The 25,637-nt window shown below is 36.5% G+C and overlaps 1 protein-coding gene across 7 annotated transcripts in view; it reads right to left on the bottom strand.

Annotated features, from left to right (window-relative positions):
• LOC118852159 (activating transcription factor 7 interacting protein) overlaps positions 1–25,637 on the bottom strand; it is a 169,124-nt gene that overhangs the window by 10,459 nt on the left and 133,028 nt on the right. For all 7 annotated transcript variants that reach the window (XM_036761819.1, XM_036761821.1, XM_036761818.1 and 4 more), the window contains exons 10-14: positions 23,640–23,704; positions 13,741–13,819; positions 7,459–7,614; positions 4,947–5,135; positions 1,362–1,474 (exon numbers count right to left, since the gene is read on the bottom strand). In XM_036761819.1, coding sequence (XP_036617714.1) covers positions 1,362–1,474; positions 4,947–5,135; positions 7,459–7,614; positions 13,741–13,819; positions 23,640–23,704 — 602 coding nt within the window. The remainder of the gene's footprint in view (positions 1–1,361; positions 1,475–4,946; positions 5,136–7,458; positions 7,615–13,740; positions 13,820–23,639; positions 23,705–25,637) is intronic.

Below are 25,637 nucleotides of genomic sequence, written 5' to 3' on the forward strand. Positions count from 1 at the left end.
TATTTCCTGTTAAAGGCACTATCATTCTTCTAGTCCCCAAGGTTGTTAACTAGATGCCATCTCAATTCCTCATTCTCCCTCACCCCACATATCCACTCAATTGCCAAAACATCTCTCACAGGTGAAATACCTGAGTTCAAGCCCTTGTTACCTCTTGTCTAGCTTACTGCAAGAGCCTTCTCGTTGATCTTCCTTTCCTACAGCTCTCTCTAACTCTAGTTAATTCTCAACACAACTACCAACGTGATTTTCCTTAAGCCCAGAATCTGAACAAGTTGCTCCCCTACTCCATAAACTCTAGTAGCCCCGTATTGCCACTAAGATCAAACATAAAATGAAACTCTTCTCAACCCAGCCCTAGTCTATCTTTTAAACCTCATTCTTCATTCTTTCTCTTCTCACATTCTAAGGTATAGCTTCATACATAGGACTCCATCCATCTTTAGACCTTTGCACTCTGCCAGATCCCTTCCCACCCTTATGAAAGGGATGTATGGACTCTTTCTTCAGAGAATCTTTCTCTTCATTTAAGACACAACTCAAGCACCAACTTCTACATGAAGCCTTTCTTGATCCTCCCTTCTGTTAGGCTAGTGTCCTTCCTCCCAAACTGCCTTGTATTTATTCTCTTTATATTAACTCTGTATATACTTAACATATGTACTTTTCTCTCATATTAGAATGTCTATTCAGTGTGAATAGATCATTTTTTAATTTGTATTTATGTCCCTAGTGCCAAGCATAATGCCTGGCATATAGTGGGCGCTTAATAATTGCCTGATTTCTTTACTGTATCAATGTGGTTATTAAATTCTTCCCCTAGCTACAGTATGTAGTATTAGTATACTTTAAATAGTATGTAATAGCAAATTCTTTAAATATAAACAAACTATCAAAAACTAAAGGGAAGTCATGTGCTACTTCCAAATTACAGAGCAAATGTGAAAGAAAAAATCGCTTTCTACTCCACCCTAAAGTAATGAAGGAAGAACCAAATTCAGTTCAGTGGAATTAAAAAAAAAACTGTCAAGACATAATTCAATTCTTAGGGTTTGAGGGTAGAAGATAAAATCAAATCCTAAGCATCTTTGTGTCACTCAAAGTATTTCATCTTCACCACTGATTGAATTTTCTCCTCATACAGCAAAGACAAATTATCAAAATTAGCCTCTATGATCTACACAATTCAATACCCATTGAAAAAAAAATAGTTCCAATAAGTTACAACTAGATGTGAGGCACAGTATGCTTCTCTCTTCACATATGCTTCAATATAACAATGTCTAAGAAACAAATGCTTTGTATAGCTAAACTTATCATTTGTATAGTTAACAGTCTACTAATGCCAAGAAATGACTTACAGGATGCACCTGTGGGGGTCGGTGATGCACCGTCAGCTGGGGCCCTGTTGATCCAAGGGTTAGTCCATTATTTACAACGTATGTAGCTGCTTGAGGCACTCGCACTGTGACCCCTACCAGAAAAAGAAAAATGCATAATCACCAATCTATTCTAACTTCAGGGGCACCTTGATAAATGTAGAGCCAGTGAATCATATTAAATTTTAATTCATCAAATATTTTTTAAAAGCCAGAGAAAAGAATGAGGCTGAGAATGCTTTGATTCCTTACATATATTTATAGAATTCTGAGAGTTAAAAGGAACTTCAGAGTTCTTGTAGTTAAACCTGTACTTGCAAAAGAGTCCGACATCACATCTGACTAGGGGTCATCCAGCTTTTATTTACAAACCTGTAGTGAGAGGGAAGGCATGATCTCATAAAGTAGTCCATTTCACTTTTAGATAGCTCTGCTATTAAGTTTTTTTCTCACATCAAGCTTACATCTGTCTTTTTACACTTTCTAGCCATCTCTAGTTAGTTTTGCCCTCTGGGGTCAAGAGCAAATCCAATTCCTCTTCCATGTGAAAACTTTTCAAATAACTTAGAGCTGAAAGATTGAGCTAGAAAGAGTCTTGGAGACCACCAACTCCAACTCACTCATTTTACAGGTTAAGGAAAAGCTCAGAAAGGTGAACTGACCAAATGCAGTCCCCAGCTTATCCTACTTGTCTCCTAAGGAACCTATATGCAGGCCAAGAAGCAACAGTAAGAACTAAACATGGTACAACTGACTGGTTTAAGATTGGTAAAGGAGTGTATATTGTTACCTCTCAACTTATATACAGAGTACATCCATGCAAACGCCAGGCTGGATGAATCAAAAGCCTGAATTAAGGTTGCCTGGTGAAATATCACCAATCTCAGATAAATAGATGATACCACTCTGATGGCAGAAAGAGAAGAACAATTAAGAAGCCTCTTGATGAAGGTGAAAGAGGAGAGTGTAAAAGTTGGTCTGAAGCTTAACATCAAAAAAACTAAGGTCTTGGCAACTGGTCCTAACACTTTTCGGGAAATGGAGGGAGAAAAATAACAGCAGTGTCAAATTTTATATTTCTGGACTCAAAGATCATTGCAGACAGTGACTGCAGCCATGAAATTAAAATACACTTGTTCCTGGGAAGGAGAGCAAATCTGGAAAGCATACTAAAAACCAGAGACATCGCTTTTGTTGACAAAGGGTCATACCAGTCAAAGCTATGGTTTTTCCAGTAGCAATGTATGGGTGTGAGAGTTGGACTATAAGGAAAGCTGAGTGCCAAGGAATTGACAGTTTTAAACTGTAATTGCTAGAGAAAACTTTTGAGAGTCCCTTGGAGAGCAAGGAGATCAAATCTGTCAATACTTAAAGAAATTAAATTCAAGCTATTCACTGGAAGATCAAATAGTGAAGCTGAAGCTTAAATACTTGGCCACATAATGAGAAGACAGGACTCACTGGAAAAGAGCTTAATGTTGGGATAGATTGAAGGCAAAAGGAAAAGGGAACTACAGAGAATGAAATGGATAGATAGTTTCATGGAAACAACAAACATGAACTTGGGACAGAGCTCAAGAAATAGTGGAGGAGAGAAGGGCCTGGCATATTATAGTCCATGGGGTCACGAAGAGTCAGACACAACTGAACAACAGGTCCCTAGAGTTGATATAATACTCTAGGTGAGAGATTCTTAACCTGAGATCTGTGAAATTCACCATACTGCCAAAGAGGTCCATTACACAAAAATGGTTAAGAAGTCCTGTTCTAGGTGCAGTGCGACCAGGGCAGAGGAGAGCAGAACTATCATCTCCCTAGTCTTGGGCACTATACTTCTCTTAATGTAGTCACATACTTTACTGGCTGTCTTATCACACAGCTGAGTCATATTGAGTATTTGACTTAACACTGAATCCATTAAAAGTCTCAGATTTTTTTGGGTGGTTTACTACCTAGCTTCCCATCTTGTAAGCAGATTTTTTTTGAACCAGTTGTAAAACACTGCACCTGGATAAAGGGATCTGTGGCATGCTTCTCAAATTTTCAGATGACACAAAGCTGTAAGGAATAGTAAATACATTTTAACAAATTAAAGACCCAAAAGAATGTAAGAACAAATTGAATGAAACTTCAGAAGGATACATGTAAACTCTTAAGCTTGAATTTTAAAAATTAACTGTACAAATATAAGATTGGGAAGGTATACTTAGAAAAAAGTGTGTCCTTAGAGTTTTATTGAACCCGCAATCTCAGTAAGTGAATAGTGTGATATGGCAGCCAAAGTAATGTAATCTTGGGCTTCATTAAGAGAGGAAAAGCAGCCAAGACTAGGCAGGTGAGTACACTGTTGTGCCCTGGTCTGGGATTACCTTAAGTAGTTTGTTTAGTTTTGTGCATCCCACTTGAGAAAGAACTTTAATTAGCTATAAAAGTATAGAGCACCCAGACAAAAGAAACCTAGATAGTGAAAAGTCTCCAGTTCAAGCCATATGTGGATAGGAGAACAGAAGATTTAGGGGGAGACTAAGAGTTGTCTTCAAGTATATGAAGTACTGTCACATGGAAGACGGGTTAGATTTGTTCATCAGATAGCCAGAGAATGGAACTAGAAGCGATGGGCAGAAGTTGCAAAGGGGCATGTTAGACTTGATACATGAAAAGAAAAATAACAACTTACTAACAGTGATCTAAAAAATAGAGCAGACTGTATTAGGACATCTTTTAAACAAATGCAGTCAGGAATGTTATAGAGGGGATGGATTCTTGTTCAGGTATGAGTCTGGCTAGATGGTCTATGAAGTCCCTTCCACTCTGAGGTTCTATGACTCTTTCTTTCTAAAACGAAGTTTTAATCCTAAAACCACATCTCACCAATGAATGAGAAACACGTGACCCTTCGTTTCCCATCCAGTACAAAACAAAAATATAGAGGAAAGAGGAGGAAGAAATGAAAAGTATAAGGAGAATTTCTTTAATATTTATTTAGAAAAAGCCTAACATCATGAAGCAATCCCAAACATTTGTTCAGGGAACCTGAGATATCTGGTTCTTGTTTCTTTTTTCCCCACCCCAGAAATCAATTAAGACTTAAAATGTAATATGGCTACCTAAGTCTTTTTCTATATCTCCTTCCTTCTCATTTACTATTTTTCTCTTGAGACTGCAGAATATCCTACATCTTATCAGAGACTGCCCCCTATCCACCACAACACTACATCTTCTTTTCTGAATGTGGAGAAAGAAAAGATACTTTTAGCAAGAATGATCTCTGACAGTAGAGTCAGGCATGAACAAGGATATTTTTAGGATAAATAATGGACATTTAAATTTTAGTTTTGTGGTTGAATTAACACATCACAAATCAGTTAACCCAAAACTGAGTGAAAGACAAGCATGCAAATAATGTAAAAGACCAAATTACCTGTAGTTTAGTTCCCTGTTGAAATGAAAATGCAATTATATTGGACTTTAAAAATGGAGGTAATTTTGCTGTTTCATTTCTAAACATGGTATTCTTTCTTAAACATCAGTTAAGTATCTGTAACCATTTTAAATAGTGCCCCTTACCATTTGGAGGGTTGACCTGTCGTATAGGTACAGTAGAGTTTTGCAAAACTGCTCCTCTTACTGGAGCTTGGGCTGGTGGTGCAGGAAGAGTGGTATAAACCACTTGGTGATTAGTAGGAACTCTTGGAACAGGGAGTCTTGTAGTAGCCTGAGTCACTGGTCGGTGTGTTACATTCACGGTAGTTGGAGCTGATGGGAAATGGAAAAAGACATAAACAAGCATGCAACAAACAAACCAAAAAAAAGGTTTTACTATTGAATGAAGACAGCTTTTTATGTTGTACAAACAGAATAAAAGCCAAAAATCTTGGTATGAAAACTAACTTAACAGCATTAAAATGAGAGCACAGATAAATATGATGTTGAATACTTAAGGAACATAATGCAAGAATGCCCGAGCTAACCAAAATTCACAATAACTTTACATCATGTCTTATGCTGCTGGGTCATATATAAGTTTACAGAGAAATTCCAAGTTCAGTATCTTCCCTATTTTGGAAGAAGGACAAACATAGAATAATGTAAAGAGAGAAGGGAAATACCTTCAATATTTGGAAAGAAATAAAAGAATAGCAACCCCCATTCAACAGTTGCACAAATAACTCTATTAGTAGGAGGGGTCCATGAAGGCTTGTTTCCTACCTTGTCATAAATTTAGGCTATGAGCTCTTCATCAAGGACTCAATAACTAGAAGTCTTGATCTCTCCACTAATCAAGTTTATAAAAAGATATGGTTGGATTCCTTTTTCTTTGCTACTCTAGTTTACCGTTTATTTTGAACAAGTAGATTTTTCGTCCCAAAGCCCAAGACAACTAGCAACTACAACCTTATCTCCCTTTAATGTCTCTGCTTCTTGTCCATTTCACTCTTTCAGTGACAGTTCTGCTGAATTTTTTACTCTCACTAATATCATTCCTCTTTCTTCCACCTCTTTACTGTTGTTCCCTTGTTATCAGTCACTCCAATAGCAAAAGAGGAATCCAAAAAGCAAAAAACTAAAAGCTTAGATTCAATAAAAATTAACTGATAATGAAAAGGAAGAGATCTTAGAATTTTCACTATTTCCCCAGAACTTGTTACATGAAGATAAATAATCACTCATCAGACTCTCTTTATTAAAGCACTTACTTATGGCAGGCACCTACTGTGTTTGTGAAGCACTGTGATGACAAAAGAAGAGATATAAATGTAACAAGCACAAGGGCCTTGCCCTCAGTTATTGCTCAATAACTATCATATCATTTAAACATACTGCAGCACTTAAGTGCAAAACAAAAACAGTGAGCTACAAGTGAATTGGAGTGATCATTCTCTTGCCTGACAGAAGTAAATACAGCCATTAAATATAGCTTATTTCATAAAAACCTGACAATGTAGAATTGTCAGGAATAACTAATAGCTGATTTTTCAGTAAGCAATTTACTATATACTATCGCATTCACATTTTAATAAGTTAATGTTATGGTCTAGTGAGTTGTAACAATACTGGAGGGATTATACTGGAACAGTGGTGGAAGTCATTTCATTTGTAATCAAATATGTAGCAGCAGGAACTGTTTTAAAAGTCATATTTTATGTGTTGGTACTGATGACCACAAATGAAAGTAAACCTACAGAAAATGAACCACCAGTTCCTTACTTGCAGAGCTAAGGAACTATGGGTACCAAACACTCAATACACAGTCACATTTATTTGATATGTTGTTTAGGTTTATTGAAGTGTTTTTTTAATTCCTCTCTATTATTTTTCTTTATTTCTGGTTTTAAAATAGGGAAGATATATTTGGAAATGAAGGTAATATTAAACAGAGATATTAAATCTGATAAAAACTCAAAAAAAAAATCTCATGTCAGCACACAATCTTTTGTAGCAGGATCACAAAAGAAATGCTCCCTTCTTGTGTGGCTTTCATTCAGGTCTGGGTAGGCAGGTAAAGATCTTAAAATCCTGAGTTAAGTTAAAGGTTTCTTGAGATAAGAGTTTTTGGCATTACTGAATACCTCCTCTGGGGAAATTAAAGCATCAAGATCGGTTCAACATGTGGATAGCATATTGCATACTCATATAAACTTTTAAAAAAATCATCTGGCATATTCTAGTTATACCTAGAACTTCTTCAGATTTGTGTTAGGCAGAGAACCTACTTTTGATTCATTATCAGGAAAAAAAATGAAAATGTACAGACTGGGGTGGGGGTGGGGGAGCGCATGCATACAGTTCTGCTAGCTATCTTTACCTCTATCTATGAGAATGAGGTGCTTGGTTCATGCAGATTTCTGCATTTATGGTGAATCAAAGATCTACTACTTCCAAAAAGACAGATATTAACCAAATGTAATACTGACTACCTCATTCTTTTCAACTTTCTGGTTATTCCCCCTAGGTCACATCCCTCTCCAAGATGACTTCAAATTCCCTAAAAACAAATAAACAAAACAAAAAAAAAAAACAAAACCAAGATTTTATTCCATCCAATTAAAATTTAGTAAAGCTACTAAGCATATAATACCTGTAGGTAGTAGGTGTATGGTCGTTTGGGATGGTCCACTTGTTGGCACCCCGGCCTGCTGCAAAGGGGCAGGCTGCAAGGGTTGTAATGGACGAGGAAGAGGCTGAGCAGACTGACTCATCGTTGATACAGGTGTATGATTTACTTTTTTGGGATCTGTTAATAAAAGATTATTCACTGTCAGAAAACCAGAAGGCAGGGACAAAGGTGAGTAATTTCTTTTTAGGTAACGAGAATATAAGAATTAATTTCCCTCTGAGAGGTAAACAATTGTTTTAAATCACAAGCTAGAAAGTATTAACTGTGTTACGACTTCCATTTTACTTAACTGAAAACCAAGCTGTGATGCGATTAAAACAATAATTCCATTTAAATTCAAGAGTAAATTCTATCTCTTTAGATTAAAGCCAAGAATCAAACTATTATGACTACAACCTCAAGTCGAATTAAATATGTCTACAAAATTCTCTTCAACAAACAAAATGAATATTTTCAGCTGTTAATAGTTTCCCCAAGGGTCTTGAGCTTCAAAAGCAGATGCTAAATCTTGCCAATTCTCTCTACACATCTCTCGCTCCTACCTATTCTATCTGGCCCTTATAATCTCTTACCTAGACTACTGTGAAAACTTTCTGCCCTTCCTAACAGTCCTTCCACTCTCCAACATACTCTCTAAACAAGTGCTAAAATGATCGTGTGAAGGCATAGGTTTGATAACATCAGTCTTCTACTCATGACAGTCAGTGGCTCCATATTTTTTCTAGACACAAACTCTTCAGGCTACACTTTGAACACTCTCCACAATCTGGCTCCAACTTATATTTCCAGACATTTTATTTTACTCTCCCCTTCAGGCAATCAAATTGTTCTGCTAGCCTGGCCTACTAGACATTTCCCAAACTCAACATTTCATCTCCTATCTCCCTATCTTTGCATGTTATGCCAGTACCCAAAATGCAATGCTTCCTCACCTGGACCTCTTATAAAACTTACTTTCCTTCAAGGATCAAGTTCAGATGCTACCTCCCACATAAAGCTTTTACTAATCCCCTTTCCTCTCAACTACTTTATATCTCCGAGTAGAATAATTAAGCTCCTTGAGGGCAGGATTTGTTTCTGTTTTAATCCTTGCATCCTATATGCCTGGTAGCTGATAAATGTGTTGAATTAAACAGAACTGAATGCTACAATCCCTGCAATGTTTTCACTATATGCTTAGGCTTATTAATTGGCACTGGTTCTAACTGTCTTTATCAATCATCTTCTTAAGGTACATACCTGCAATGAGGTAGCCAACTCTTCCAGTACATCATCCATGTAATCATCTGTCTGCCCCAGAAAGAAGGGCACAAGCTTATAACTAAACATGGTGCAAGCTATGTGGTATGATTTGAAATGAAAGGATTTCCAAAATTATCTGTTCTTTTCAAGTGTATGAAATTTAGTCAAGAGGTATTTTTTTTTTAAATAAAGGCTTTTACCTATTACAGATCCCAAAGTTATAAATGCAAACACTACTGACTGGTGAAACCTCAGTGAAACTCAGCTTGCATTCTCTCAAAAACACTCATACTTTCTTAAAATTTTTATGAAGCTAAAACTAGGGCATATTACTTTGAAAGTCAAGTTATTCTAAAAAATTTCAGGAAAAACCAAATTGTTTGATTCTAATCCTGTACTAATGTCCCAGTTTACAAGAGGGAGAGTACCAAATTGTTACGAAGCAAGCATGCAGGCATCTAATATATATCTAATATGTGCCAGGCACAATGTTAGGTAATGGGTATACAAACACAAAAAGTGCAACAATCCCTACCCTCAAAGTGCTAATATTCAACTGGGAGAGATACTATGGAGTTTGAAAACTGGAGTAATGGACAAGCAGTCCAGCCATACAGTTAAAGTTGAGGCAGGTTATTAAAGGTCGAACAGAAGAGTTTATATAGGATTTTAGAAGTAATAGGAGGGAGCAGAACTGCATTTGAAAAACACTTGGGCAGCTGTGGGGAAAAGCACAGACTGGAACAGGGAGAGGCCTGAGGCAGAAAGACCAAAAAGTATTATGGCAACTACTGCAAGAGGTGGTGAGGTCAGAATTGAGGTGGTGGCAAAATCTGGCAAGTGACTGGATATGTAGGGTGAGGAGCACTGAAGGAAAAACACTGTCTTCAACAGAAATGTGGGAATCTGGTACAAAGATCTGAGAGAGATGGGAGATGACTGCAGCTGCAGTCTGCTGGAGAAGACAGGAGAAGATGGGATCAAGGGCACATGTAGACAAGCTAGCTTAGGCAAGAAGGTCTACCTCAGAGGTTCCCAAACTTATTTGCCCTACTGCCCCTTAAAAAAAAATTTTACTCAGTCCCCCTTGCCCCCAGAAATCTTTAACATTTTTTTCAATTTGTGTAATTTCAAAAAAAAAATTTTTCTTTTGAAAAAGTGATGCATCTTAAATTTAATCATTTATTGTAAATTCGTGGGTTTTCTCCTCCATTGAAATTTTGATGATGTAATATTGCATCATGTAACCATATAGTCATGTATTATAAACAAGTCATTACATTCACGTATTCCTGCAGATGCATGCTGGACTTCCCAACGATGCACGATACGCTTGCTTGCCAACACTTGCTTGTTAAGACCTGTCAGCAGACTTGACCACTGATTGGTTATAACTTTGCATTTTGTGTGTTTATTTGGAAAATAATGTAATAACTATGATTTTAGCTGTTATATAACAGATGAAACATGTATGACAGGTTTTCAAAATTTTCCTTCTCTCCTTTTGCTTCCACAGCCCCCTTATTTTTATTCAATACCCCCCTCCCCAATTGTACATGAGGCTACTACTGCTCTCCTGGATCATTCAAGGATTCCCCCCTGGGGCAGGGATGGGGGGGGCAGTACCACCTACTTTGGGAACTTGTGGTCTACCTCATTATCAGAAACTCGAGAAAAGGAGGAAGGAGTGAAGAGGGGATGATGTAGGAATTCTGAGATGAAGAGAAGCTAGAAGGTTTGGAATAGCTTCTGTAGACCAATCGATGGAAGATGGTGGGAAAGAGAAAGAAAAGAGCTACACTTTTGCAGGAAGGCCCAGCTAATGACAGATAACCTATATCTGCAGTGTTCCCCAGTCAGTTTAATTTTATAAATTCCTCCAGCTTTGCTGGGCAGCACTTTAGTGCATGAGACAGAGAGGAAGGAGTAATCCAAGGATGGAGTTTAACAAGTAATAAGCAGTAACAGGACAGGGGGTGAGACATTCAGCAGTAGAGGACAATGTAGAATTGAATTATTAACTACAGTACTGAGCTTGAGAAGAGGGGGGGAAAGTAAAGTCAGAGCAGAAGTAATGAATGGTCTGAAAAAGTACTGAGAGTTGGAGGGATTAAGAGGTAACAATGAAGGGAAAAAATAGGTTTAATGGAAGTCTAGGGAGACCTGGAATAATAAGGAGGTTAGGGTCAGATCGAGGAATATCAATTTTTGATCAACTAAATGAAACATTAATAGGTAATGAATGGTAAATCCAGAATATGAGCACCCCTGTGTGTAACTGAGAAGAGAGGAAAGGAACAAAGGTAGGAGGAAGCATTTATTAAGTGCCTAGTATGTTCAGGCACTGTGGTTAGTGCTTTACAAATATTATATCATTTGATCCTCACAACAACTCTGTGAGCTACATGCTATTATTTTCCTTATTTTACAGTTGAATAAGCTGAGGCAAACAGAGGTTATTTGCCCAGGGTAACAACAATTGGTAATTGTCTGAGGCCAGACTTGAACTCAGTTCTTTCTGACTCCAGGCCCAGTACTCTATCCATTGTGCTACTTAGTTGCCTCTAGGTAGGGTGAAGAAGTAGGTCATGGGATCCGAAGCATCTGATGAGCTGAGAGGTTAAGGGGGTTTCTGAGGAAGCAACAACCTGTATTGCCAAAGTCCCCTAGTGTAAGGGACAAAATTCAGAAGGAATGAAAGATAATGTACTGAACTCTTTGAGAAAGGAGGAAGAATATCATGGGAGTCAATACGTATCAGTCTGACACATCAGACTATAGACAAGGGACTACACATCTATACTGGGTGAAAAATTTAAATAGCATGAACTTCAAAGGATAAGAGGGATTAGATGTCTGCAGAAGAGAGTCTCAAAGTGGCAGTGGGGAGGAAGGGATATTCTGACCTTCCAAGCCCGATATATTAAAGGGAGGTGGAATGTGAGAGAGAAGAGGAAGACTAGGAATGCAATGTCACATGAGGAAAACAGGGTCTCAGTGAGTTTCTAGTAGACGAAAGGAGTAACAAGTGAAGAAGATGGGTAGATGAAAGAGATCCAGAATTAAAGGAAGTTTGTTAATTTCTGAAATGGGAATTCTAGAAGGCACAGTGGAAAAGATGGAGATCTGAGGTGGGATATGGTTGGGGGAGTAGGGTTGAGGAAGATAAAGATGAGAGAACGAGAGGTGGGGACTAAGTAAAGTTTATTTGTAGGTAGCCAATGATTAAGTAACACTAGGATAGGGACAATACCAGATGATGGAAGTCTGCTAAGCACAGGGAGTAATAATGAATAGTAAATGAATTTGAATGCCCTATCTTTACAGAATGATGCTGCAGGCCGCTGAGAAAGCTTGAGTATGGAGTTATAGGTTGTTTTTAGGCATTTATATAGTAGTGAATGTAAGGTCCATGAAGGCAGACTGTTATTCTGCCTTTATATAGTAACCTCAATGCCTAACACATAGTAGGCACTCAATAAATGCTTGTTGGATTGGGTTGTGAGGAAACTGAGGGGAACAGGAAAGCAAGTGGTTAATTGTGGGAATTGAGTGAACCACAACTGAATTCATCTTGTGACTCAATTCTGAAGCTGGTTCAGTTCCCTTTCTATTCAATTATGGGTCTAGTTCAATTTCTGTCTTGTGAGAAACCTTTATTTAATTGTGTGAATTGGGAGAAAATCTTATTGCATTGTTTAGACTCAGCCCTCCACGGTTGGGAAGCTGAACCACTTCTACCTCAGTCTAGGGATGCTTAACTAAGGGCCTTCGTCACACTGACCAGAAATCCAGTCAGATCCAAAGACTGATGAAAGGAGTTTTCTCACAACTAGGACTCTCTAGCAACCCACAGGTCTTGTGTGAAAACTGGCCTAGTAATGGTTAACAAGTTAGTGTTTCCTTGTTCCTTTGATTAATTACAGACATTCCGGGGAAGTAGGACCTCTCTTTTTCTGATTTCAGAGAATTGCACCTGCTTGCTCCCCCGACTCAACTTGCAAAATCCCTAATCTCTCCTCCAATTAGAAATCAGATTACCTAATTTTGTATCCTGGTTAATTGTTTTCTTTTAATTAATTGGTCTTATTTGATTAATTGGTTTTAATGTATAAAATTCTGTCTCCCCTGTATTCAGGGTCCAGTGCCAAAGCTGAGGAAGGCCTGGTTCCAATTTGTTGGGCAACTGGTATGCACTGCTTAATAAATGTTCTGCTCTGAAGACTGAACCTTTGTTTTCTCAGTCATTTTATCTTTCACCTGCCACAGCTGTTAGGTGAATATTTATATGCACACATTTGTCAAATGGAAAAGAAGTTTCCAGATTGGAAGATGTGCTAGAAAAACACCCTTTACTGTTTTATCATGATATCTTTCACTTCCTATTTATTTAAATTTTGTTTGTTTAGCTCTGGCCTCATGAATGTTTAAATAACACATAATTTAACTTGCTACTTCTAAAATATCATTGAAATTTGCCTAACAATTTAAGCTTCATGCATCATACAACAAGGATTTCCATTCTTCTATCAGACAAGAAAACTGCATTAAAGAAGTAGTTGAAAAATCAGCTAAAACAAGTTTTCTCTTTTGAACAATTAGTTTCCAATGAACATCTAAAATGACGAATAAGTCAGTTTTTTAAGAAGAAAAAAAAACTGAGGAAATAAGCAGATACTGATACATTATAACAACTAATGATCCTGATATGCTAAAGATAAAAAGGTGTTTTTTTCATGTAAACTGCTAATGTACATTTGTAGAATCAGTTTTCTGGTAGCACACATATAAGTTAACTCATTTGCAATATAACATTTTTATAACTAAAGTGGAAGTGGCCAAAAAGCCAAGAATCATCACACTTTTGGGCAAATGGTTCTAAGAACACATTCGTTATGTAAAATCTTGAAATGAAAGATTTCCAAGACCTATCAACAGAGACTATTTTAGTTCATTACTAAAGTGAAACACTCTCTAGAAAATGGAACTTCTATGACTTACCTTGTGCAGTACCAACTTCTTCATCATCCAATGTGAGATCAATGACACCTCCTGAATCACTGCCTGTGGCTTTTCCACTCTGAAAGACAAAACTTCTGCATTTTGCAAAGGCAACTGGGGAGACATGAAAGAAGAGGAAAGGGGGGAAAGGGAATACTGGGCTGAAGCAAAAGGGGGAGGGGAGTTGGAAAAGTCTAGATTAGTTACTAAATGGAAGGTGTAGGAAACTGCGATGAGGCACTGAGGAGCGAGGAAAAGTAGGTAATATCCAGACTTTTAAATAAATTATAAACCTTTAAAAGATGTCTGAGGAAAGGTAGGGTACTGAAGATCATTTTTATGAGAAATGGATTGGTAACTGTAGAAAGGATAAATCAATGAGGTTAAATGTATGAACCACACAGAAATGTATTGTTATTGTGCTTCCTATTAATGTCCTATTCAGAAAAAAAATTAAGAATGGAAGAGTGAATTAACAATAAACAGTATTTCAACTCTTCAAAATCTTATTCATAAGGAAAGCTAGTGACATTTCATGTTTTTCCTGAAACATCCAGAAATTCATTCTGTGGCAATTCTGAAATAATTACAGCAATCTACCTTCTAATGGAATTTAACTCAGGAAGTTTTCTTTAGGTTCAAAATTTATAACTGATTCATTTTAATACAATGACAACTAATAAGTTAAAAGTTATTTTCCTGTCCCAGAACTACTTTTACCCCTTGGTGTGCCAGATAATTTCTGTAAAGGAACAGGGGGAAAGTCAGAGGAGCTAGTGTTAACAAAGTGATTGATTTTTAAAAGCCCTGCAAATCATAAGTTAGGATATTGGTTAGAAGGAGTAGATTCACATGAATACATAGACACTCATCCAATAGCAATTCCTATCACCACGATGAAGATTCCTAAGAATAATTGCAATACAATCCTTTTCTCTTCCAATAGCACGATTCAATTAAAGAAATACTCCATATACAAGAATGCCAAGAAAACAATGAAAACCAAACTTCAAACAAAACAAACAGCATCTCTTGCTAACTGAAGACACAATTTCTGAAAAGGATTCTTTGTTTTCAAGCTTAGAAAATTTTCAGAAAATAACCTTATTAAAAAATGCTTAAAATATTGATTAACTGTGAGAGGAACTTTTTAAAAACATCTGTGATATGAATTATAAGCTACATGATGGAAACCTGAGGTAGTAATTTAAAGATGTAATAATAGATAACACTAATAGTGTATCATTACTCTAACAAATTACAAATTTTAGCCCAATTTGATTTAACTTTATAACCAGTTTTATAAATTTACATTTACTCAGTTTTCTCATTATTGAACTGCTAATGGATTTGTATTGAGTCTCTCACTAGAGCTGTTTAGGGGGAAAAAGCAGACATTCTATTTTTCCTAGACCTATGTCAAATACATAACACATAGCAGAAATCAGTTCTTACTTTAGAAAAGTGAAAATATAATTTTATGTGAAGGAATTGAGGGGAATAGGAAGGCAAGTGGTTAATTGTGGGAATTGAGTGAACCACAACTGAATTCATCTTGTGACTCAATTCTGAAGCTGGTTCAGTTCCCTTTCTATTCAGTTATGGGTCTAGTCCAATTTCTGTCTTCTGAGAAACCTTTATTTAATTGTGTGAATTGGGAGAATATCTTAATGCATTATTTAAACCCAGCCCTCCATGGTTGGAAAGCTGAACCACTTCTACCTCAGCTTAGGGATGCTTAACTAAGGGCCTTGGTCACACTGACCAGAAATCTAGTCAGATCGAAAGACTGATGAAAGGAGTTTTCTCACAATTAGAACTCTCTAGCAACCCACAGGTCTTGTGTGAAAACTGGCCTAGTAATGGTTAACAAGTTAGTGTTTCCTTGTTCCTTTGATTAATTACAGACATTCCGGGGAAGTAGGACCTCTCTTTTTCTGATTTCAGAGAATTGCACCTGCTTGCTCCCCCGACTCAACTTGCAAAATCCCTATCTCTCCTCCAATTAGAAATCAGATTACCTAATTTTGTATCCTGGTTAATTGTTTTCTTTTAATTAATTGGTCTTATTGGATTAATTGGTTTTAATGTATAAAATTCTGTCTCCCCTGTATTCAGGGTCCAGTGCCAAAGTTGAGGAAGGCCTGGTCCCAATTTGCTGGGCAACTGGTACGCACTGCTTAATAAATGTTCTGCTCTGAAGAGTAAACCTTTGTTTCCTCAGGCATTTTATCTTTCGTCCTCTACAACTCCAAGTTTTCATTTCAAATGTTTTAATGCAACCCCAAACGTGTGTTTCTCAAACATCTCAGAAATAGAAAACAAACTTCTAAACATTTTATAGTCTTCTAAAAAAGGAGATCACAGCATTAAAATAATGATTCTGTAGGGAACCAGTATTACACAGCTCTTCATGTGGTTAAGTGAAGTTCTAAGCAAATATATTTTGCAAGGTTCCCACGTGAACTGCATAATTTATCAAGTTATCATCATGGAACAAATGTGGACATTTATAATTATAGGTTCTATCACAGCTTTATCTATATTTAAATCAGTAAGGTGTAGACTCACAAACTTTCTATGATTTTCAGGAAAAGGCCAGTCTAATTTTAGGAAAAGTAATAATTAATGGAATTTTTTTTAAAAATGTAGATACTACTTACCTCAATAATTAAAAGCGCTGCCAGGACATATCCCAAGTAAAGGGCTCAATATTCTTTAGTGAATTAAATAACTACAATTTGTAATTAGTTACATAGTACGCAAAAGGTTATCTTCCACTTAGCCCTAAGTTACCACAAATCCCCAATTAACGGGAGTCAGAATGAGATATTACTACTTGGGAAATCTCTCACGGGGGACTGGTGATTAGAGATAAATAGGCAATTCTGATTCCTCACCAGCAGAATAAAGACTACATTAGCTGGTTAGCAACCTCCTTCTCGGAGAACCCTGCCCCAATCTGCAAAATCCCAATAATACTCCTGAGTTCTTTTTCTTTTAAATCTGAAGATTTAAGAGAAAGAGAGAGACCCTAGTAAGTATATGTATTCAAAACCAAAAGACCATTGGTTCTATTTATGACTCTGCCATCAACCTTTTGCATGAGTCAATAAACCTGTCTGAAGTGATTAGCTTATCATAAGACCACTCCCCCCCCATTATGCTCCTTTAAGATAAAGTTTGTAATAGATAACTTACGACTATTCTTTAGAGACCTCAGAGTTTATAAAATTTACAGACATGTAAGAAGAAATATTAATTTGGGGGTTCAGCTTTAATATGCCTACATCTATATTTTGGAAAGCCTACATATATTCTCAAAATTGGTTATGAATGATGGTGCTAGCTTGTTACTATACAATACCATGTTTTATGTATTTAATTTCAATCATTAGTTATTGTATGCTTTTAATAAAGAAAGATGAAAACTTCCTTGAAAATTAGAATAACAGACTCTAATGACTCCATGAGACATTGATAAATAATAAAAAGTTAAGAGACTGGGGTAGAGCCAAGATGGCGGCTGGAAAGCGGGGACTAGAGTGAGCTCCCCGACGAGTCCCTCCAAAAACCTATATGAAATAGCTCTGAATTTTAGAACTGCAGAACCCACAAAACAGCAGAGGGAAGCAGGGCTCCAGCCCAGGACAGCCTGGATGGTCTCTGGGTGAGGTCTATCCCACATGGAGCTGGGAGCTGGGAACGGAGCAGAGCAGAGCCCAGCGTGAGCAGTTCAGACCAACCAGACCAGGAGCCGGGCGGAGCGGGCCCTAGTGCCCTGAATCAGTGAGCTGCAGCAGTTACCGGACTTCTCAACCCACAAACACCAAAGACAACAGAGAAGGTTAGTGGGAAAAGCTGTGGGAGTGGAAGGAGTTCCAGGTTCGGCCACCGCCCCTGGGGCAGCAGAGGTGGGGCAGCTACAACTGCTGTTGCTTCTGGCCCCAGGCCCACCTGGTGGGAGGAATTAAGTGACTGATCAGAGCAGGAGTGCACAGTCTGCTGAAGATCTAAGCCCAGTTCGGGTTGGGGGTTCTTGGGGAAGGAGGAGTGCTGGTGCGGCAGAGCTGGCGCATCCCCCCCAAACGTGGAACATAGAACTCTTTAGTCTACAAGCAGTCATAGCCTGCTGAAAAACTCAAGGGTCAAGTTGCTTGGGAATATGGCCAGGCAGCAAAAACACATCCAGATTCAGTCTCAGACTTTGGATTCTTTCTTTGGTGACAAAGAAGACCAAAACATACAGCCTGAAGAAGTCAACAAAGTGCAAGAGCCTACACCAAAAGCCTCCAAGAAAAACATGAACTGGTCCCAGGCCATGGAAGAGCTCAAAAAGGATTTGGAAAAGCAAATTAGAGAAGTAAAGGAAAAATTGGGAAGAGAAATGAGAAGGATATGAGAAAACTGTGGAAAACAAGTCAATGACTGGCTAAAGGAGACCCAAAAAAATACTGAAAAATATACTGAAGAAAACAACACCTTAAAAAACAGACTAACTCAAATGGCAAAAGAGTTCCAAAAAGCCAATAAGGAGAAGAATGCCTTGAAAGGCAGAATTAGCCAAATGGAAAAGGAGGTCCAACGGACCACTGAAGAAAATACTACCTTAAATATTAGATTGGAGCAAGAGGAAGCTAGTGACTTTATGAGAAATCAACAGAGCCAAAGGAACGAAAAAATGGAAGACAATGTGAAATATCTCACTGGAAAAACCACTGACCTGGAAAATAGATCCAGAAGAGATAATTTAAAAATTATTGGACTACCTGAAAGCCATGATCAAAAAAAGAGCCTAGATATCATCTTTCAAGAAATTATCAAGGAGAACTGCCCTGATATTCTAGAGCCAGAGGGTAAAATAGAAATGGAAAGAATCCACAGATCGCCTCCTCCAATACATCCCAAAAAGAAAACTCCTAGGAACATTGTCGCCAAATTCCAGAGCTCCCAGGTCAAGGAGAAAATACTGCTGTGGAAAAACAATCAGAATAAACCAAGATCTGGCAGCTTCTACATTAAGAGATCGAAGGGCTTGGAATATGATATTCCAGAGGTCAATGGAGCTAGGACTAAAACCTAGAATCACCTACCCAGCAAAACTGAGTATCATGCTCCAAGGCAAAATATGGACTTTCAATCTTTCTCAGTGAAAAGACCAGATCTGAATAGATAATTTGACTTTCAAACACAAGAATCAAGAGAAGCATGAAAAAGTAAACAAGAAAGAGAAATCATAAGGGACTTACTAAAGTTGAACTGTTTTGTTTACATTCCTACATAGATAGATGATGTGTATGATTCATGAGACCTCAATATCATAGTAGCTGAAAGGAATATGCATATATATGTTTATGTACATATATAAGTGAATGTGCATGTATGTATATATGTATGTGTGTGTGTACATATATATATGTATATATATACATATATATATATATATATATAGAGAGAGAGAGAGAGAGAGAGAGAGAGAGAGAGAGAGCAGATACAGGGTGAGTTGAAGATGAAGGGAAGATATCTAAAAGAAATAAAATCAAATTAAGGGATGAGAGAGGAATATATTGAGAGAGGGAGATAGAGAGAGATAGAATGGGGTGGATTATCTCACATAAAGGTGGCAAAAGGAAGCAGTTCTGTGGGAGGAGGGGAGAGGGCAGGTGAGGGGGGAATGAGTGAATCTTTCTCTCATCAAATTTGGCCTGAGGAGGGAATACCATACATACTCAATTGGGTATCTTGCCCCACAGGAAAGAAGAGGGAAGAAGATAAAAAAAAGGGGGGGATGATGGAGGGGAGGGCAGATGGGGGTGGAGGTAATCAAAAACAAACACTTTGGAAAGGGGACAGGGTCAAGGGAGAAAATTCAATAAAGGGGGATGGGTTGGGAAGGAGCAAAATATAGTTAGACTTTCACAACATGAGTATTGTGGAAGGGTTATACATAATGATACACATGTGGCCTATGTTGAATTACTTGACTTCTTAGGGAGGGTGGGTGGGAAGGGAAGAGGGGAGAGAATTTGGAAATCAAAGTTTTAAAAACAGATGTTCAAAAACAACAAAAAAAAGTTTTTGCATGCAACTAGAAAATAAGATACACAGGCAACGGGGCATAGAAATTTATCTTGCCCTACAAGAAAGGAAGGGAAAAGGGGATGGGAAGGGAGTGGGGTGACAGAAGGGAGGGCTGAATGGGGAACAGGGCAACCAGAATATACGTCATCTTGGAGTGGGGGGGAGGGCAGAAATGGGGAGAAAATTTGTAATTCAAACTCTTGTGAAAATCAATGCTGAAAACTAAGTATGTTAAATAAATAAATTTGAAAATTAAAAAAAAACAACAAAAAAAGTTAAGAGACTGAAAAAATGAAGAAAATGTGAAATATCCCATAGAAAAACAAAACTGATCTGGAAAACAGATCAGAGAGGTAATTTAATAATCATTAGACAATCTGAAACCCAAAAACAAAAACAGCCTAGACATGTTTGAGAAATCATAAAAGAAAAGTGCCTATATCTCTTAGAACCAGATAGCAAAGTAGTATCGAAAGAATCCACCAATCCAATAAAAACTCCCAGGAATATTTTAGCCAAAATCCAGAGCTCCCAAGTAAAGGAAACTATATACTTCAAGCAGCAAAAATAAAGAACTCAAGAACTAAGGAATCACAATGAGCATCACACAAGATTCATCATCCACAATAAAGGTGTAGAGAGCTTAGAATATGACATTCCAGAGGGTAAATGATATGTTGGCTTATAACTAAGAATAAATGGACCCTTAATGATAAAAAGTGTTCCAGAGATTTTTAAAATATTGCTTTCTCATGTAATAAGATATAAGCTTCTCTAGACTTGAAATTGTATTTGTTATTTTCTGTGAAAATATGCTACAAAAAGTCAGGTGTGGTGGTGTGTATCTATAATTTCAGGTATGAAGGAAGCTAAGACAGGTGCATTGCTCCAACTCAAGCAGGAGGCTACCAGGTTGCCTAAGAAGAAGCAAATCTGCTGAGGTAGGAAATGGAGTAGGTCAAAGCACCTGTACCAATCAGAGTGGGATCAGGCCCTGCATTTCTGTGAGATACAGAGATCTAGTCTTTTTCTCTTCCTTTTCCTTCTACTTCTTTATCTCTCTTTTTTCCTCTTTTTATGTCCTAATTTTATAGAAACCAAGGTCATTCTACCTTTCTCAATTTAGATATTGTAGATTCTTGCATATAATAACTAATAGTTGCACTATTGGTCTCCTTTTTTTGAAATAAAACTGTGCTGAGTAAGAAAGCAAAATGTTATTTCCTTCCTCTTTAAAGAATACTGCTGTTCACTGTAGCTTAACAAAATTACTGTTACTATTACTGTTAAAAACACTAGAAAGCATAGTAAAGAAAGCTTTCCTTTAAATGATAAGTAGTATCTATCCTAAAACTAAGAGCCAGCATTATATGTTAAAGGGATAGGCTAGAGAGGCCTTTCCAATAACATCAATGGTAAAGCAAGCATATTTATTACCACCATTACTATTTAAAATTGTACTAGAAATGGTAGCTATAACAATAAGGCAAGAAAAAGAAATGGAAAGAATAAGCATAGGCAAAGAAAAAAGGATATAAGGAGAAAACTGGACAACACTAGTTGTCTATTTTTTGCCCTCTCAAAGAATAAAGTTTTAAAAATTTCTCTCCATCATTTAGCAAAATGTAATTGCAAATCAAACCAAATCTTGTTTACCACTACAAGCAGGCTCTAGACAATATAATAATCAAATACACAGTGGCCATGGGTAGATAAGGATGTGTTTCATCTTTCCCCTACATGTGTTGTATCTTCAGAGCACTGACCAATACAGTATTTACACTGTCAAATTCTGTGTGTTTCATCAGGCTATGCATGGTAGCTTAAGGTGCTGATTCTAACCACCATGCATAAATTTATTACACTAATTATTTCCACTGTATACTCAGTACTGTTATTGGAACTAGTTCAAAGCTAGGATATTTGCTATTTTTGATCAGCTACTGCTTTAATAGGTTATATACCTAGCCAGTCTTTTCTTTTTCTAATATTTTTTGGCACATCCTCTTCCTCCACGTCAAAGACAACAAACCCAAAGAGAAGTTAAGATTGATTTGTTCTCTCATTTCTTTCTGATGAAATTTATTCCTGTTTAATCTGGTTTCAAAACAATTTATCAAAGTTGTGACACTGCAGATGCTACACATATAAAGCACAAAGCAAACTACTTTCAATTTGAATGATAAGAGGCAGCAAAGTGAAAAATGAGATTTTGAGTCCCTTATATACGAAATAAAAGTGGGTGGCATTAAATGGATAATAAAATTTTATAGTTATAAAGAACTATCAAAAACATTTATAGCAGTTTCTTTTCATTTATTGTGTAACCAATGTATTAAAACCTTTAATACAACAAAGAGGGACAAAGTAGTATACAGCTTTTCATTATTATTAGCTTTAAACATTTAAATTTTTTTTTCCTTTCCAGTCTCGAAAATGTTATTTAGCATGTTCATTAACAATGCTACGGGGAATGATTTTTTAGGTTCTTTGGTTCAAGGAACATGAAATTCTAAGTATATGTTAATTTTGTACAAATGTCATTTAAAATCCCTGAATATTACTTCAAAATATTCTATACTTTATCTATATTGCATTTCTACCTAAACATCTATTTTAAATGAAGCTATAATCCAGGAATTTTCAAGAAAAGTCTGATATTTCCCCCCTTGCTGTCCCCATCCAAATCTTTCCTTTTTAACAGCATGTAACATAGACTGTAGAATTTGTATACACACACACACATATATACATATTTTCTAATTATGGCTAGTATTTAAATAGATTCATAAAATGTCACGGCATATTATGTATTTGGCTGAAATTCTATAAAGTGAAGGTCACATGATAATGGAAAAATTGTGACTTGTAAACTGCAGTGCAGAAAAAGAAATGTGCAATAAACTAATCATAAAACTATTTTGGTTATTTGGCTATACTACAAAACAATATATGTTCACTTGATGCATTTTTTAAATTAAAAAAACCCTCATAAAACAAAAGAAAGCATGCTCTAATCTATCCCTAAAAATTGAACATAATTAAGATTGAATGTCATTATACATAAGACTGATGTCCTAATTTTTCAAACACATCTGCCAGTCATTCCTTCCTAAAATACCAAAGAATTTTTGTATTTTTAGTTGTAGATGTTTTTCAGTGTGGATAAGACCTATGATATGCAAGAAGGAGATGTGCATATGTAAAACATAATACAAGCCATGCTCAATCAGAACTTCAGAAGGTCATGTAATCTAGCCCCATGTTATACAATGACTTCACAAGAAGATGACTATGAAAGAGAGAGAGGGATCCCATACCAGGTTTTTACTTAGGGAATGAGGTAGAAAGCTCATGAGTTTCATCAAACTGCTAAAAAGCTCCTCATTATTCTCTTAATGACTTTTCCTTTAAGTTGCAGCTGATGAGCTCTTATGAAGATGAATGATTAAAAAGCTACAAGTTATCAAGAAAAGAATTATTTATGGCAGAAAGATAAAAACCAGGTATTTTTCCTTTATCAAAGAGAATTCTTAGTAGTAAATCATGGTACCCAATCAGACTGCTCTAAGAATTCATGTGTATAATCAAAGTAGAGATTAGGCAATACACTAAAACAAGTACTATCTATGATGGAAAACATTAGTAACAGTGCCACTACAGAAGAATATACACCTCTTGCCAACCATTTAAGAGATAAAAGAAAGCATTTGAATGAACAGCTGTGAAAACTAATTGGTTAAAAAAAGTCATGAGAATAATTGAAATCATACTCCTGTGGATTTTAACCAAGATTTTATGATGAAGAATAATCCTACCTGTGGTGTATTCTCAGCTGTTCTCTTATTCACAGAAGCATCTGTGATTTTGTTGGTCTGGTTCTCTGAGGAAACAAAAACAATTTTCCTTTCAATTAGAGCTGCACACAACAGAACAAATGTTCCAGCAGTTACAACACTTTACAGAAAATAAAGAATTTCTCTTAAAAAAAATATTAAATTTTAATCCTCCAGGGTGGAGCTGATAAAATCAAAGTCAATTTAAATAATGATGAATTGCTAATCAAATGAATCATTCTTCTGGTGTGAAATAACTTTAATGTTTCTCTAAATTCATAACTGAATTTAATTTCTCAATATTTCAGAGTGGGCATTTTGGTTCTTTAATTTAGTTTGTTAATTACCACGTAACAAGAAAACTGAATAAACACACAAATGCTGAAGGTTCTGAAATTAACTGAAATAATTCCTAGGTTCAGGTTTCACCTCACTCACACACTGGTTGTATGACCCAAGTTGGGTAATGACCCCTACGTATGCCAGGTAACTCTCTAAGTCAAGTTCCAGAGTAGATAAGCTCTGTATTGGTAGAGGAGGTTTCTCCAACTAGAGTTTCCTAAATCAGTGGTATCACAAATCCATCACTCTGCCTCAGCCTTTCCTGCCTCCAAAACCAATTTCCGTGAAAGTACATAGAGAGAGTGACCAATTGCATAGGTTAATCAAAGATATTTGGGGGATGGTTTTGCCATACTCTATTAATAAAATAATAACCAGAAAAAATAATGCAAACTTTTACTTAACTAACATAAGACAGTAATATATTAAGTTTTCTTGAAAATAGTTATGATGGCTAAGTCACAGAAGAAACTAAAATTAATGAATACAACAGCCAACTTCATCTGCACCTTTTTCCTTCTTTATTCCACAATCCTTTTGGAAAAAGGAAAAATGAGCAAGTAAGGGGAATAGAAATTTTCCTTTTTTTTAAATTTCCAAAATATTTCTAAACTGAGAATGAATTAGCTGAATTAAAGAATACATTCCATAAGCATTTACTTTTGTTAATTAAGGCACCTCCTAAAGATGAATTCAACAATCTCAGATGAACATAGGTACTTAAGGAGCTTCCATCAGAACTCCCTGGTGTGACTTATGAAACAATATGGTAATAGCAGAAAGTCTGTTACACTGGTAGTCAGCAAATATCTCAGCTCAACTTCTGATATGCGATCATGGGCATGTCATTTAATCTCTCTAAGCTGTGGTTTCCTCATCTGTACAATGAGGATAATAATGACTTGATACAAGGTTACTGTGAAGATCAAATAAGATCTAAAGTACGTTTCATTTCGTAGCAACAATCAATGAATGTGGATGCCGATATCACAACCAACTCTTCTTTAAGGTTCACACCCTGACATCCTGGTACTGAGAAAAATGTCAAGAAATAGAGGTTTGGCTGCATGATTACATAGTTGGAGAACAGAGCATCTTGGTGGGTCCAACGTTCTACTTAATAATGTTAAAAGATATACTATGCATGGATCACTAATTGTAAAGAATTTAATTACATTAAGATACATGAAAACAAAATCAAAGGGACACAATTTAATCTTTCTCTGATGATTCAAAGATATCTTTTTAGAAGGTTACATGTGCCTATGTTTGGAATAACACTGATATATATAAAAAATACACATACATATGTGAAGTATCATCAAGATTAAAGACATCCTGGACTATGGATCTGTTTACATAGAACAATTCCTGTACATTTAAACAACTTGTACTCCAAACCCATTTATGACTGTATTTGCGAACATGCTAGCAATACTGAAAGCGTTCACAAGATAGGGATGCTATATCATAGAAGTGAACTTTCTGAACCTTGAGATGAGAATTCCTACTCCTGTCTTCATATACTTTATAGAATAATAAGTTAGCTTTTTTCAGCTGAAAATCAAAGTTCAACAATGTCTTTGCTTGTAACCCAAAGGTAAGATTTTTAATACCTTTTTGTAATGAATTATCTCA

The sequence above is a fragment of the Trichosurus vulpecula genome, chromosome 5 (assembly GCF_011100635.1).
Source record: "Trichosurus vulpecula isolate mTriVul1 chromosome 5, mTriVul1.pri, whole genome shotgun sequence".
Lineage (NCBI taxonomy): Eukaryota > Metazoa > Chordata > Mammalia > Diprotodontia > Phalangeridae > Trichosurus > Trichosurus vulpecula.